The 15009-nt window shown below is 36.3% G+C and overlaps 1 protein-coding gene across 1 annotated transcript in view; it reads left to right on the forward strand.

Moving 5' to 3' along the window:
• The window catches only part of COL19A1 (collagen type XIX alpha 1 chain), a 170923-nt gene that overhangs the window by 126214 nt on the left and 29700 nt on the right, over positions 1–15009 (forward strand). The window contains exons 18-30 of the mRNA XM_079332225.1: positions 2712–2774; positions 3549–3593; positions 4527–4562; positions 5463–5498; positions 5606–5659; positions 6806–6859; positions 10186–10239; positions 11496–11585; positions 12165–12209; positions 12316–12393; positions 13294–13329; positions 13431–13484; positions 13572–13625. Of these exons, the coding sequence (XP_079188351.1) occupies positions 2712–2774; positions 3549–3593; positions 4527–4562; positions 5463–5498; positions 5606–5659; positions 6806–6859; positions 10186–10239; positions 11496–11585; positions 12165–12209; positions 12316–12393; positions 13294–13329; positions 13431–13484; positions 13572–13625 (699 nt within the window). The remainder of the gene's footprint in view (positions 1–2711; positions 2775–3548; positions 3594–4526; positions 4563–5462; positions 5499–5605; positions 5660–6805; positions 6860–10185; positions 10240–11495; positions 11586–12164; positions 12210–12315; positions 12394–13293; positions 13330–13430; positions 13485–13571; positions 13626–15009) is intronic.

The raw sequence follows: 15009 nt of genomic DNA on the forward strand, positions 1-15009 counted from the left end.
CTTCCCTGCCTAGCCACTGATTCACTTAGGCAGATGTAAGCACCAGTAGCTTGTCTTTTTTCCATGCTGTTATATAGGATGGCAGAAGCTGATTTTGTCCACAGCACCTTGGAGGCATCGAGCAGCCTTTCACATTCCAATATTGAATTTCCAGTGTTCCTCAGATATTTGTGTCAGTAAAATTATGTTTGAGTGATAGTCTGAGGTTTTTGAGGTTTCTTACAGTACAGGGAATGGTGGTGTTATTTCCCATAATTTTATCCATGCTCTCAAGGATGTCACAAGCTCTTCTTTCAGTTTGGTGGTTAAAGTGTTTAGGTGTTGACACATTTTAGTTTCTATAGGTATTTTCACACCTTTTTTTTTTTTTTTTTTTTGTCCTGATGATATTAGTTAGGATTATTAGATATTAGATTATTATGGCTTCTTTGTTTTGGTATTTCTAGAAACCATGAGAAGCTGATGCCAAGAAATGTGCTGACTCTCAAGACCCATCATAATTATCAATGTTTTTTCTGATCCTCTAATTTCTCTGATTCTTGTCAGATTATTTTCAATTTTTCTGATTGCTGTATGGAATTTCTGATTGCTGTAACAAATATTGGTAATTGCACATGTATTTAAATAATTTATTGCAACCAGGATTTTTCTGGGTCATCATCAATCACTTTTTATCAGAGTGATTTTTAAGGAGGCTGGAGTGCAAGCCTTTAAAAGCATAATTTACTTGATCCATATATGCAGTGAAAGAGCACTATAAATGCAATTGCTGATTGCAGCAGCAAATTGTGCTGAACAGCAAACCAAGATCAGCAGTCCTTCTTTAGTGAAGGTGAGGGGAACCTGCTGAGGATAATTGATCATTGAGCATTGATCCTTAATGGGCTGGGAGACAGTACTGGAGCATTGCTTCCCTCATTCCTCCTGTGTTTCTACATGTATATTTCCACTTTTATATTCCTTCTTGCTATGTCTTTTACATTTTCAGCATAAACCAGATGCTGTTCAATAAATGCATTTTGTTCTCTTCTTTTTGCCAAGGAACTTGCTGCCCTGTACTGTGTGCTACATTCCTTCAGAGATGGATAAATTATGTCTCATGATTTGCATTTTTATACTCTCAGGCCTTTGTGATCCTTTGCTTGGGCTTTCAAGGCCTCTGTTTGTCATCCTCCTTACCAATTTTCCATATGTAGATATAAGGTCATTCAGCTGAACTTCCTTCTAAGTATCTTTGAAAAGGGCATATAGATAAGTACTATATTATTATATATTCTGTATTATACATCCAAAAATATTCTCCAACACATAAAAATAAAAAATTAAGCCAAAACACAAAAAAAAATTGAAACTACAACACAATCTATAGAAAAAATGTTCGAGAATCATTATAATTTGGAGTAATTTAGTTTATGCGACAATTCATTATTTACTTCCTAAGTTGGTTTTTTTTGCTTTGGTGTATTTTACTTACATTTGGTTGTAAAGAACAAATTACCTATAAAAATGCAAAGAACATAAGGATTGTTATTTGCTCTAATAGCCTTATTTTAGTTTTTTGCACCATGTATACCAAAAAAAAAAACCAAAAAAACCAAAAAAACCACAACTCAATATAAATAATAATTAATTTGTAGTGTACTCATGGCAACAGGATTCTGGATTCTCAGTCTAGTGCTAGTCAACTATTTCTCATCAACACTCAGGCATCTGCCCCTTGCTCTGAAGCTGATTTTGTTAGTGTAATAACAATGTTACAAACCCTAAACACCAAGGATAATCCATCAAGAAATTAGCATTTCTAAAATAGTTATTGATGCTTTTCAATTTATTTTTAGTTACCATCTTCTGAAAATATTAACACGGTTTATTCATTGTGATATTTTCATATTTAGAGCTATGGAAGCTGGAACATGGCAAGGGGAGCTGGCTTGTTTAGGGCTCCTGCTCATCCCAGTGGCACATGTGCTAGGAATGGGATTCCCTGGTCTTGACTGGAGCTCATACTTCAGGGTTATTGGGGTTTTATTTCTTTTCCCATTGTCATTGGAAAAAAAAACATGTTCCCCTTAGGAAGCCTGACTAGGTGAAAAGGAAACCTTTGCTTTGTGTTTTATTGTGTCTTTACCTTGTACAGAAGAGTAAATAAATGCAGTGCAATAACAGCTGAGCAAGAATACAACCTGAACCTCTGGTCCTTAAGTCTGTCTTCTTTGAGAAGCAATATGAGGAGCCTGTTCCTTTATCTTACTACTGCAGTAGACTTAAATTAGTTCTTTTTTTGCATCTCATGGTGCTCAAGAGTAAAATGCTTGTGGTTCTTTCTGGTTCTTTCTCATAGAAGTGGGATTTTTTGTTCTTTTCTAACATACTTGAGAAATTTATTAAACAATGAGCATTAAAATATGTTCTTTGTGTGGAACTTAAAAAAATTATAGATTTGCATAGCAGTAGTCAACATATGCATTTCCCTTTTATACTTTTGTTCATTTTCTGCTACTGTGGCAGGAGTGTGAATGTGTGATAAAGAATGTGTTCTGCAATACACTGCCTAATTGTAATGCATAGACATTTATTATTTTATTCTCTTTCTAGTATTAGGATTTCTGAATTTACAACTGGTAAATTACAATAAATTGTTATGGTAAATAAACTGTTACTGTGAATTAATAGTGATGTTTTCTGATCTTTGTGGTGATATTTCTTTCCAGAGTGATACAAGACTACTAGGAGTACTTGGGACCCCTGGACCTAAGGGCCAGAAGGGAGACATGGTAAGCATTTGGGATTAATTTGGAGAAGTTTCAAAGTGCCTACCCAACCTGTCCCTGCCACCCTTAAAATGTTTTATTTTATTTATCCCAATGGGCTTTGAAGGAATAGATTTTTGAGATGACTGGAACTTTGATCTGTTCATTCCAATATCTAACTCATCATGATATCCTGCAGTGGCAGCATGTGATCCTCTCTCCTCCAGTATAAATAGAAAAAGGGAAATGCTGAAAGAATTATGTATGGTTTCTATAATACCATCTGAGAAGTCAAATGAGCTGCCCTGCCAGTTATGTGGGAAAGATTCTGAAAAAGTTGAAATTCAGAAAATATTTTGGATAGTAAATTAATATTTAAAGCAGTTTCTCTGTAATGATGAGGCTTTCTACACCAAAACCACTCATAGACAGCCTCTAAAAATTACATGAAAGTCAAATTCTGAATCCACACCATATGGCACTGTATTGTTTATAGTTATCTGTCTGTATAAACAGCTCACTGATATTTTAATAATTGTATGCTTTTCAAACTTGTAAGAGAAGAGACAAGTGCTCTGGATATGTAACAGGATTGACAACATTTTATTAGAAGTTTGCAGATCTGCTATAGAAAACAGTAATTTAAATTCATTTGCAGATGTTTAAGTTTGATTTCCATCATAACAGTAGTTAAGATTTTGTGGCCCACACAGAACAAAGTACAGTTAAAGAAGAGGAGGGTGTTATTTACATTTGCTGGAATATAAATATTTTAAATATAATTAATTTTGTTCAAAGGGTCAAAAAGGAGAATTGGGAATGACTGGTGCAAAAGGAGAAAAGGTGAGTTAATTCCTTAATTCTGTGCTCATGTGTTTACTAGAAGTTGATGCAATGAATTGATTATGAATGAAATCTTGTAAAATAGACAAGACATCAAGAAAAAATATTTTGGCATGGGAGAAGTTGTCAGTCTCTAAATGTCCTTCGTACTTTGTCCAAACCCATTTTGGGAGGGTATTTACATATGCAAGTAAATTTCCCTGTTCTACCAGTTCACAAAGTCCTTAGCTTTAAAAAAATTCAGAATACTTTTACTGAATGCCAGTTTAAAATTATTTTTATGTAACTTTATGACCAAAGGCTGCCTCATTAATTAGGTGCCAGTCATAATTTTTCAAGTTATGAGTGTGATCTTCAATATCTGTATGAAAAAACAGGAAACATAAAATTATTACATTTTAAAAATTAACATTCTAATTTGGTATCTTCTAGTTTAAGCATAAATTTTACAGTATGATTTGGGAGGTATCATGTAGGAACAGATATGTATTTTGATTTTTTAAGAATGTGTGCCTTATGTAGTTCTAATGATTGATTGGTGCTTTGTCATTCAGCTGGGAGGCTTCTTGATTTCTTTGGTCATACCTATATCATTTTTATGCAGGCATTTATGCAGGAACATAATTTTTCCTTCATTGATATCACAGATTTATGATTTTTTTGTGTGTTATAAAGCACTTGTGTTTGAGAATTTTTCAGATTCGGAGGCATGATCACTCTCTTCATGTCCTTGACCCTCCCTCGTGCTCCTGCTTGAAAGGATCAGAGATGTCATGGTCTTGGCATTAAATCAACATCGTATCTCCAGTAAACTTTTGTATTTTAGACAGGTTTAAAATAGCCACATTTTCCAGAACTCTTCAGCAAAACCAGACATATGTGCTATTAACCATTTAAAATAAATCTGTTAACCTCTTTTCTACTTTTGCTTAGGGAGATCCTTCTGAAAAAGGGGACAAGGGAGACCCAGTGAGTATAATATGTATTGAACTGCTGTGAATAATGTACATTTGAGATTACTTTCATACCATATTCATCCTGTAACTCTTTTCTTTGTAGACATTCATTGCATGCAGGCATTATGTGAGATAGCACATGTATTGTTTCCTTTCTACATGTGCATCAAGGTTTCCCAGGCTATAAACAAAAAACAGAGGTGCTCTGTTTTTCAGCATTTCTTGTTACTGGCACTGTCCATGAACTGAGTTTAGAGCACATGCTTTTTTTATTCCCTGAAGGTTCTTTCTTTCAGCTTTTTCACAATGTTTTATGTGGCCTGAACTGTTTTGATGCCACCAGTGTGGCATTTAGCACCAGGCTGTTCCCATACAGCCATTATATGTGTGCATAATTTTTTCTTATTTTGAAGAAAAATTTCATAGCACTCATTCTGTAAGAGTCTCTCTACCTATGTAACATATTTGTCATTAATTATTATGATATTTGACAAAAGCTAGTTATGTTTCTTAATATAAAATTCAAGGTTGTTGAGATATTTGTTGTTGACATGTTATAATAATCACATTATTATCACATTATCATATTATAGTAATAATATGTGGGTTTGGAGGTAAATACTGGGTACCAGAAGAGGTGTAGTGGTGAAGAATAGCTTTTTGACTGGAAATTTTCTTAAGGAAATATAATTTCTACATACATTTTTCCTTTAAAACGTTGGGAAAACTTGCAAAAAAATAGGTTGCAAGAGGAATGTCTTATAGAGTTTGCAAAAGGCATCAGAAATTATTTAATATTTTCTCAATATTTAAGTTTGTAAACTTTATTACCACATTTAAAGGTAGAAAATTAAACTCTTACTTGATCCTACTTAAATTTCTAAATTCTTATGGTTGTATTTACTATTTTCAGGGAGAGACTGGAATGGAGGGATCAAAAGGAAATAAGGTATTTTTGGACTTGTACATGCTATATATGTTACCAGTATACATAGCTGATACTGGGAGACATAGCAGTAAACTTGGTTTTTTTGTTTTCTTGACAAAACTCATTAGGGTGAAATGGGAGATCCTGGACCACCTGGTCTTATTGGAAATCCAGGATCAAAGGTAAGTGAAAGTTTTTCCATCCAATAAAAATTTGCAATTTTTGCTGTTATATTAGAGGACTCTGAAGCTATCAACTCTTTAGCTAGTATTAACATGAAAAGAATGCAAATATTTTATATCAAAAGTTTATGCTTGGATCATGGCCATTTTACATAAAATTTACAATTTACATGAAGTTTTTGTTGCTCTCAGTGTCACTCAGAAAAGAATATTTAAGCAACACTCAAGTGTTATTTTGTCACTTGAGAGTATGAGCACCCAATTTGCAATTAGAAATCCACTGGTAGCTGGGTGTATTCTCTTTATGCATTGGTGATACAAGGAGAAAAGTCAGCCTTGAGAAAAGTCAGCTGGAAGGAGACCTCATCGCTGTCTAAAAGTATCTAAACAGTGGTGTTGAGGTTTTCAGGCTCTTCCCAGTGGTGCCAATGAATAGGACAAGAGGCAAAGGGCAGAAACTGATGCACAAAAAGTTCCACCACAACATGAGGAAGAACTTCTTTACTGAGTGGGTGACTGAGCAATTGCCCATGGAGGTTGTGGAGTCTCCCTCACTGGAAGAAACTGCAATGTGCTCTAGAATGACCCTGCTGAAGCAGGAAAGTTAAACCACTGTGGTTGCTTCCAGCTTTACCCATTCTGCAATTGTGTGATTCTGTGAAGAAAGTAATTGAAGCACAAATATTCTTGAGAATCTCTCATAATGCCTTGAATTGTATCAAAGATAGAATTAGAAACTCTTAAACCTGCCACCCAACACTACTCATGTTGGATAGTACTTGAATTTTAGATAGTGAAAAGAAGGCCCAGTGAGAATGGATGTGGCTATAGAAGCCTCCAAACTGTTGTCTCAAAAATGATTCTTGAAATCTTGATCTGTTCTTTTGTTATGTCTTTCCCTTTAGGTATTTCCTTTGTATTTGATTTTTCTATACATATTTTGGTTTTTGTACACATCAGTCCACAAGAATTATTGAAATAAATGTAAGAGTAAGGGTGAATGAGCAAACTCTGTACTTCTTACTCCATGTTGAAGATAATTCTTAATTCCTGATGTTTAAATATGTTTATATATAAGAATGCTTTACACCACATTACAGTAGTTGATTGACTTTTACCTCAGATGTGTATTGTATCATTTCACAGGGACTGCAAGGCCCTCCAGGACCTGTTGGACCCAGGGGACTGCCAGGAGAAGTTGTATGTATTTGTGCCATTTCTCCAGCTGTAGCTGTGATGCATGTAGCCAGTGGAGCAGTGCCACAGAAATTACCATAGCTGCTCCTTTTGTGGGTGGTACTGTAGCTATAAGGTGTTGAAGCACAGCTGGATGGGATGATTCCCTCAGCAGGCCATCATCTTGAGTTTCAGTAAACTATCTATATCCTGCTTCTGACACTGTTTGACAGCCTGGAGTGGATCTGGATATTGGGTCACTGAAACAAGAGCTCTTTACACTTGATTATCTCTCCCTTGCTCCCCTTGTTAGTGTTGTGTTCTTGGCTTCCCATTCCAGCTGGGAGATCATTGCATGGCTGGGATGGTTAAGCAACAAGTTGTCTTGGTTTGTGTTGTGCAGGTGCTGGCAATTATCAAGCACAGATGTTACAGGGCAAGGCTCCCCAGAGGTGCAGTGTGCTTGTGGGTGAAAAACTGTTGTTTTGGGAGTGGCAAGCAGTGGTACTTCTCAGCAAAGCTGGAATGTTCCTGTAGTTATTGTGCTTTTGGGTGCCCACATTCAGGTCTGTCAGCTGATTGAGCAAGGTGATGAGGGCCTCCTTCATGGGGGTTTTAGTGTCCCTGTAACAACTATGCCACTGGGCAGCAGCCTGATGGGTCTTCTGGCTGGCTGGAATTTTTCAAACTGGTAGGCACCTACCCCAGGATTCAGCACACTTGTAACCCTTGTGTCTCTGGGCACAACCTCTGGACAAAAAGAGCAAGGGTAAAATGTCAATCCAGTCTGGATTCTCCAGGAAACATCTTAAAATATTAATCACCATTATACTAATCTTGTACCCTGGGCATTTGATTTGACACCCACATACAGCAGAAGGTTCTCCTGGGGCAGTGGCTGCCTGTATCCCTTCCAAAGTATGGCACAATCCCTCTTTCAGCATGCAGACAACTCTTTTCTGCCTGATTCCCTGTATTACAGTCCACAACACTAGTGGTGTCACATAAATTAACAAGTGGCACCTACCCCCTCTTCTTGGTTCTTGTACCTCCCTTCTTCCATAAACCACAAAATGACTTTTCAATATCATTTTGGAGGTAAGAGTGGTTAGATCCAATAAGTGGATCAAGAAGAAGGGACAGTAAAAAGTTTAGCTCTAGCCTAGAAGTTCAGCCACTCAATTGAAAAGTGTGTGGTTTTGGTCTTTTTTTCTACCAACAGAAGCATCTAGAAGCTGGTGTTGCTGCATTTTTGTCTTAGGTTTTTCCACACATGCCCTGAGACTGTATTGTGGAAGAAGATTCTTATTTTGAACAGACTTATAATCCATATACTTTACTGATCTTAAAATACCATCCTAAGTGGTTCAGAGCTGGCAGATTTTTATTGGTGGCCTATTAAAAATCTTAGGAATATAAGCATGGTGACCAATAGAATACAGCATCTTCAGCTCTGGAAGGGAAAAAAGGAGAAACAGTACTAGCATTTAAATATGCATGGAGTGATTTTATTGTATGTCTTTTCCTACTCAGTTGAGACATATCTTTTTTTCAGTTGTCTGATTTACCTATCATCTATTCAAAAGTTTGTAAGCCTTATCCACTGCGTTTTTTTAATCTATAAATCACCAATCCTACTGTGAAAGATAACAAAATGCTCATTTCTCTCTTGCTTGTGTTGCCCATCATCCCCACTTAAGTTCATAATTGCTACTTTTGAAACTGCTGTTCTGATGGATCTTTGATCAAGAGAACATTATGAACAGATAAATAATAACTATAATATATGTAAGTCCTAGATAGAGATGATCCTGAAGACTCCTGTCTGTGCACAATTCTACTATGTAAAAACATAAATTTGAATGTGTTATAGAAACATTGTGCTTAGCTATAAGCTCCTTGTTTTTTTATCTTCTAAAGATGAAACATTATAGATTAAAAAATAAAATAATTAATTTAATGCCTTATGATAACTATTATAAAAGTTTCAAAATTGTTTTCAGCTGGCATTATCAAAGAGTCATCTATCAGATAAGAATTACTTCTATTCCTAAGAAACTACTTGAGCTCGGTCCAACCAGAAAGAAAAGATAAAGTTGGGAAATTCTTAGAAAAAAAGAGAGAGAAGAGAGGCTGTATGTATTCTATGCCAATATCAAAAGTGGATAGGGTAGGCCATGATCAGTAAACATAAATTGCCATTACCATAATGATTTTGTGTTGGTATAAGGAGAATATTCTTCATTAGGGTACTTCTTTTCCTTTCTTATGCTTTTAGTTTGGATGACTGGGTGAAACGAGGAGCTGTCTGTCTGCATTAAGTACAGAATGCAGCAGAGAAAGCAAACACAGCTGCAGAACATTCACTACTGGCATGAAAATGTTGTCATCTGTCATATGTCAGTGTGCACAAAACTGTGTTTTACACTGAGAAGAAAAACTAAAACAATATGTGTTTCCTTGTCTTTTTCTTAGAGAGTTCATTTTACAGTCCAGCTTAAGTTTCATTCTTGGACTTCACTATTCAGCTTGGGCAACTTTATCCTTTAGTGTGAAAATTACTAAGAAAATGCTTGACTAAGTAGTTGGTTGAATAACATTGAAGGGTCATGGAAAAAATTTTCTCTATTTGTTGCAGTATAGTGAGAGAACCCAATTAAGCCTTATTTATTATTTAAATAGTTTCTACTTAGATTTTAATCTTTTTCATTTATCTTCATTTCTCTGCATTTATAGAAATCCTCATGAAAAGGGCAAGGGAAATTTCTGAAGTTAAAATTAAATTGTGAAAGATGAAAAGATTTAGACAAACGAAAGGCTGGAACACACTTTATTTACTGAAAGCGTTTAACTGTCCATTTCTTATCTAAAACATTTAAAGAGATTTGTTGGATTAACTAATGTGAAAGAGTAGGAATTCATTGAGCTTTTTAAGATACTACTTTGAATAATAAACTAATTCAGGAAATCATGCAGCCCTCCATGGGCAAAAAAAGGTGAGACACTTACTTAAAATTCAAGTTTTTACATCCTACTGCCTTCCTTGAAAAAACAGTTGATTTTCAAGTCTTGGAATTACTTTGAAATAGAAGAAATAAACATTTTGGTCTCAGCCATTCTTCCCTGATAGAGGCCAGAAAATAATCTTGTGATTATTACATTTTAACTTATAGAAAAATGATTTATGTATTTAATTAAGGAAGCATTCATTAACTCATAGTCTTTAACAATTGGGGTCAATACTAATGCACAGTAAATATTCCAGTGTAAACTAATTTTCATCTATATTTTTATATAACCACTAAGGGAATAGCTATAAAAACGTACAGATATATTTTTATTAATTCCAGGGCTTACCAGGAGATCCTGGGGTACCAGGAAACCCAGGAATTAAAGGAGACAAGGTATGTTTTAAGTGTTTTAAATTAAACTTGATATATTAAAGCATTTTAAATTTTCACTTTGAGAGCAACCTTCCATTCTTCTGTAGTGTGTCTGTGTGGCTGCTGTGATTTTAAAGAAGTGATTTTAAAATATACCAGCAGCAGCCCCCTGTGTTATGGAGAAGAAACATCTCTGCATTTGGAGATGGTTCAGGCCAGTTTGGCAACCCAGCTGCTCTTTAGATGAATAATTTAAGTAATATTTCAAAGAGGTTGGACTGTACCCTTACATTAAATTGTGCTGTGCAGAAATGTCAGTTCAAGTCCTGACTGCAGAGCAACCTTTTCAGTGTAGTGTCCTACCCAGGCTAATGTGTAAAATCCCACTTCACAGTCAGACATGTTCATCTTGGCAGAGCTCTAGGGCAGCTACACTGGCTCAGATGTGAGCCAAGGCTGGATCTTAGGACATTGTATTTTGCTTTGTGGAAATCCCTTAGTTAGAATTCAGCTGCATCAGCAAAAGCTAAGAATGATGTGTGTATGTACTGAATGTAAAGGAGAAAAGAGAGGATATACATCTGTGCTCTGAGCTATGTGATGTGTTGTGGTATTTATGCATTTTGGGGTACAAGGAAAACCAATAAACTCCAGTCTAAAGAGGTGAGTTGACAGAAAGGCAAAAAAATAAAATAAAACAACTGGAACAAGAACAAAAAAGTACTCATCTTGCAAAATGGGAAGTGGTGGATTCAGAAAGAATCACAGAGGATGTCGCAGGAGCCTGCAAAAGACAAGAGGACAGCATAATAAAAGGCAAAATTTTACTGCATAAGCAGCAGGAGTTTAGAGATATAGAACAAGAGACACTGCATGTATTGAAATGAGGAACAGAGGTGTAAAGAGGAATACACTGAAGACTCCAGGTTTAGCACTAGTGGTTGGTAGCTGGGGAGAGACAGCTGTTGTTTCAGCTGTTGCTATGAATTAGTTGGCAGGGTTTAATGACAACCTGCATATTAGAAGCCTGGGGAGCAAGAAATGTGGATCAGATGCATTGCATACATGGAAAACCAAGAGAATACTAGTTATTATTAATGGTTATATAATCCATATCTCCAATTCTGTAACTTTTTGAAGGAAAATATGAGGGGTTTTTCCTTCTCTTTATCTTCCCGAAGTACAGGCACTTTCTATTATAAACTTGATAATATTTTAATTTTTTACATAGGGGAAAATTCTCACAGTTCATTAAGTTATTCAAATTTATTTTGTAGGGTGACCCTGGTGGAATTATGGGACCCCCTGGACATCCAGGTCCAAAAGGAGATATGGGCCCTCCTGGACCAAGTCTGCCTGGAACACCAGTAAGTTCATAATCTGAAAAGACTTTCCAGACTTTATTTTCTGCAGGGGCAATTGGGAAAGAATTGTCACTTTGCAATGAAAGAAATCACAGGAGAGTTTGTGTTGGAAGATAAAGTTCCAGCCCTCTGCTATGGGCAGGGACATCTCCCACTAGACCAGATTGCTCAAAGCCCCATCCAGCCTGGTCTTGAACACTTCCAGGGATGAGGCATCCACAACCTCTCTCAGCAACCTGTCCCAGTGCCTCCATCCTCACAGTAAAGAATTTCTTCCTAATACCTAATCTAAACTTAGTCACTTCCAGTTAAAGGCCACAAAGCAAGTAATTTTATTATAATTTCAAAATTGAAATATATTGTACAGTGGTATTATTATTGAACTAAAATATAGTCTAGAAATAGTGTAAGTGTCACACATAATCCTAGTGACACTGGCACTAACAAGGAAGATATGTAAACTTGTCATAGTTTATTTCTAAGGGCTGGCTAATTTTGACCCTTAAATTAATCTCTTACATTTCAAAATATAATTTGGTTTTTTTCTTGGTTTTTTCGTGTTTTGTTTTGGGTTTCTTTTAGGGTCCCACTGGTGTTCCTGGAAACCCAGGTCCAAGGGGACCAAAGGTACGCAAAATAGAATATTTCTGTTTCTAAAAATAATTTTTAAAAGATAATATGGTAGTTTACATTTTCAGAGCTGTTGTGACGGAAAGCCTTGTGCCTTTCACAGGGAGAAAGAGGACTACCTGGTGTACAGGGAGCACCTGGGGAGATGGGGCCCCCTGGAATAGGCATCCAGGGATCACCAGTAAGTAAACCAACACCCAGAATTTGGGCTTCTCACTGTTCATCACTGAGCAACTGCAATAGGCAAACAAAGCACAATAAAAAGCCATGAACTCCCTTCTGGCCTGACTCCCAGCTCCCAGTTTGCTTCAAGGGTTGCTGTGGAGTTAAAATTCAAACATGAAGTGAGTTGACACAGACATCTAAAGCATTCATAGTAAATAACTTGTGGAGCAATAACTGTTTCAGTTATTCAGCTTGTTTCCTGGGTTTCTTTCTTTTTAATGCCTTTAAATAAAGCCACCTGCAGTGGCTCTTCAGAGTATTCAGTAAAAACATTTGCTGGTGTTGATGGTGTACCTGGTAGGTGGCACATGTTATTGCAGGAGTTTTACTCCAGTGGTTGAGGCAATCTCTCTTCAGTCAACCAATGTGTGTCACCTGATACAATTCAGTTTAGACAGTGCTCTGGTATAAAGGGAAAATGTTTGTGAAAGGTGACTAAACATCCACCCTGAATATCTTAATCTAAAAAAATAATACTTAAAGATAATTTTTTTCAGTTACGGTATTTTCAAATCTGAACTTTAAAGATTGCCCATTTATATCTAAATTATCTGGTTTTATTCAACTGCTTGTTAGTGGTTTTTTAATGATTCTTCTTGCTAAATATCAAGTTGCACCACAGATCATTAATTTTTTTTTTTTTTTTTTGGAAATGCTTGCCCTCAAAACTGGGGATTCACAAAATCTTGAGGTCTCTAACTTTGGCAAAATTAGATTTGGATTTAAAGCCAAACTTAAAACAAACCTTTCTCTAAGTGAAAACTGCACAAATATCCCACATTCATCAATTTTTAACCATATTTATCTCCCTTATCCCAGAAAGTGTAACTACTGATTGACTGGAGTTTTCTTACAGGGTCCTATAGGTCCAACTGGATCAGCAGGTGTGCAGGTAGAGTATAAGTTTCTCTTTAATCCAAAAAACATTAATTTAATTTAAGAATTTTGCAGGAAAGGTATTCTTATATCCTAAATTACCTTTCATGCTCTCAGGGCCCTAGGGGACCTCCAGGATTACCAGGAGCTCCAGGTACCCCTGGTGTCAATGTAAGTGACAGTTTTATATGTAAACAAGAAAAATAATGTGTACCTCAGCAATGATTTAAGGCCATCAAGTTTTATGTTTGTTTCTAGGGCACTCCAGGAAGAGATGGGAAGCCAGGACTACCAGGCCCTCCAGGTGATCCTGTACGTGTATGGGGAAAGCTTTTGTATTAGCTTTGGTGCAAATATTTTAAATATATGTGAAGTGAGATAGCATAGCAAGTCTAGAAGAACCACTGACATGAAGATAAAGTGGAAATAATTACTTGGCAAAGACATGAAAACAGAAAGGTTATGTACCTTGGCCCCAATAAGACCAAGGCTGTCTTCATGATGTTTCTTTAAGCAAGAAAAAAATGCTTAGAATTAGTCACCATGTAGTTAATGCTTATCAAAAATCATGGCTTTGAGTGTCTCTCAGCAGATTATTGTCAAATTTGGAAAGAGAGGTCTCTCCCATGCTCAGTTCTTGTCAGTGATTTAATTTGATTTGGGTAAGTAGATAAAACTCTGAAATTGGAGTGGGAAAGATTGCTTGCTTTTTGAAGATGTAATCAAAATTCAGAGGCTGTCTGAAGTCAACAAGATTTAACTCCAGACAGATGAGGATAAAGTGCTTAATAAGGAAAACCAAAATCCATAAATAGAATAAGTCTGAAAGGCACAGTTCATTGTAAACTAAATGTAAGTAAAATATTTGATGCTGCTATTAAAGACAGATTTAAATGGTAAAATTCACAAGCAGGACATTTATTGCCTTTTGCTGTCTTGAAATACTCATCTCATTGGAAAGAACATTTTTTTCAAGGATGATGTAGCAAGCAGGAGTGAATCTGGAGAATTAAGGCTATTTTAACATTTTCAGAATCCCAGCATAAATCATACACTCATTCAGAGATAACACACAGATTTATGGCTCTAGAGAGTGTGTTTGGAGTCAGGCTGGACCTGCCCCACACAGGAGCAGAGGAGCTGTGTGGCACAAACACAGTCAGCCTGCTCTCCTACATCTGTGCCCTTTGCAGCTGGGGTTAGGGGTTTCACACTGAGGGTTTGGGGTTCTGGGTCATGCACTGATAGAGCAGCTAAAATAAGAACCTTAGAAAAGAGGAGAGACTGGGGAAATCCAGCAGGAAGACCAAGAGGTGACATGGTAATAGCCTGACTTTTCACCCTTCTCCTTATGATATTTTTCCACTAGGCAGACTAAGTTGTTTTTTATTTTCAAGTCTTGTCACAAGTTTATAAGAGCAGCTGATCCTATGTATGTACAGTTTACCTCTGTGCAGAGGATGGATTCACTCTTTACATAACTGTGTCCTTAAGTTGTGCTAGGTATTGTTGTCTCACCCTAAGAAACACCTCAGCATTCTTTCAAAGGGGGTTATGCCACCCTATAGATGATGTACCACTGATAATATTTCATGTTAATTATATTCAGCAGTGCATCTCTTGAGCTGATCTTTGACACCCATTGTTATTAACTGGCAGTTTTTCAAATATGCTTTTAAAATGGTGCCTATGTTTT

This window comes from Erithacus rubecula, assembly GCF_903797595.1.
Source record: "Erithacus rubecula genome assembly, chromosome: 2".
NCBI lineage: Eukaryota > Metazoa > Chordata > Aves > Passeriformes > Muscicapidae > Erithacus > Erithacus rubecula.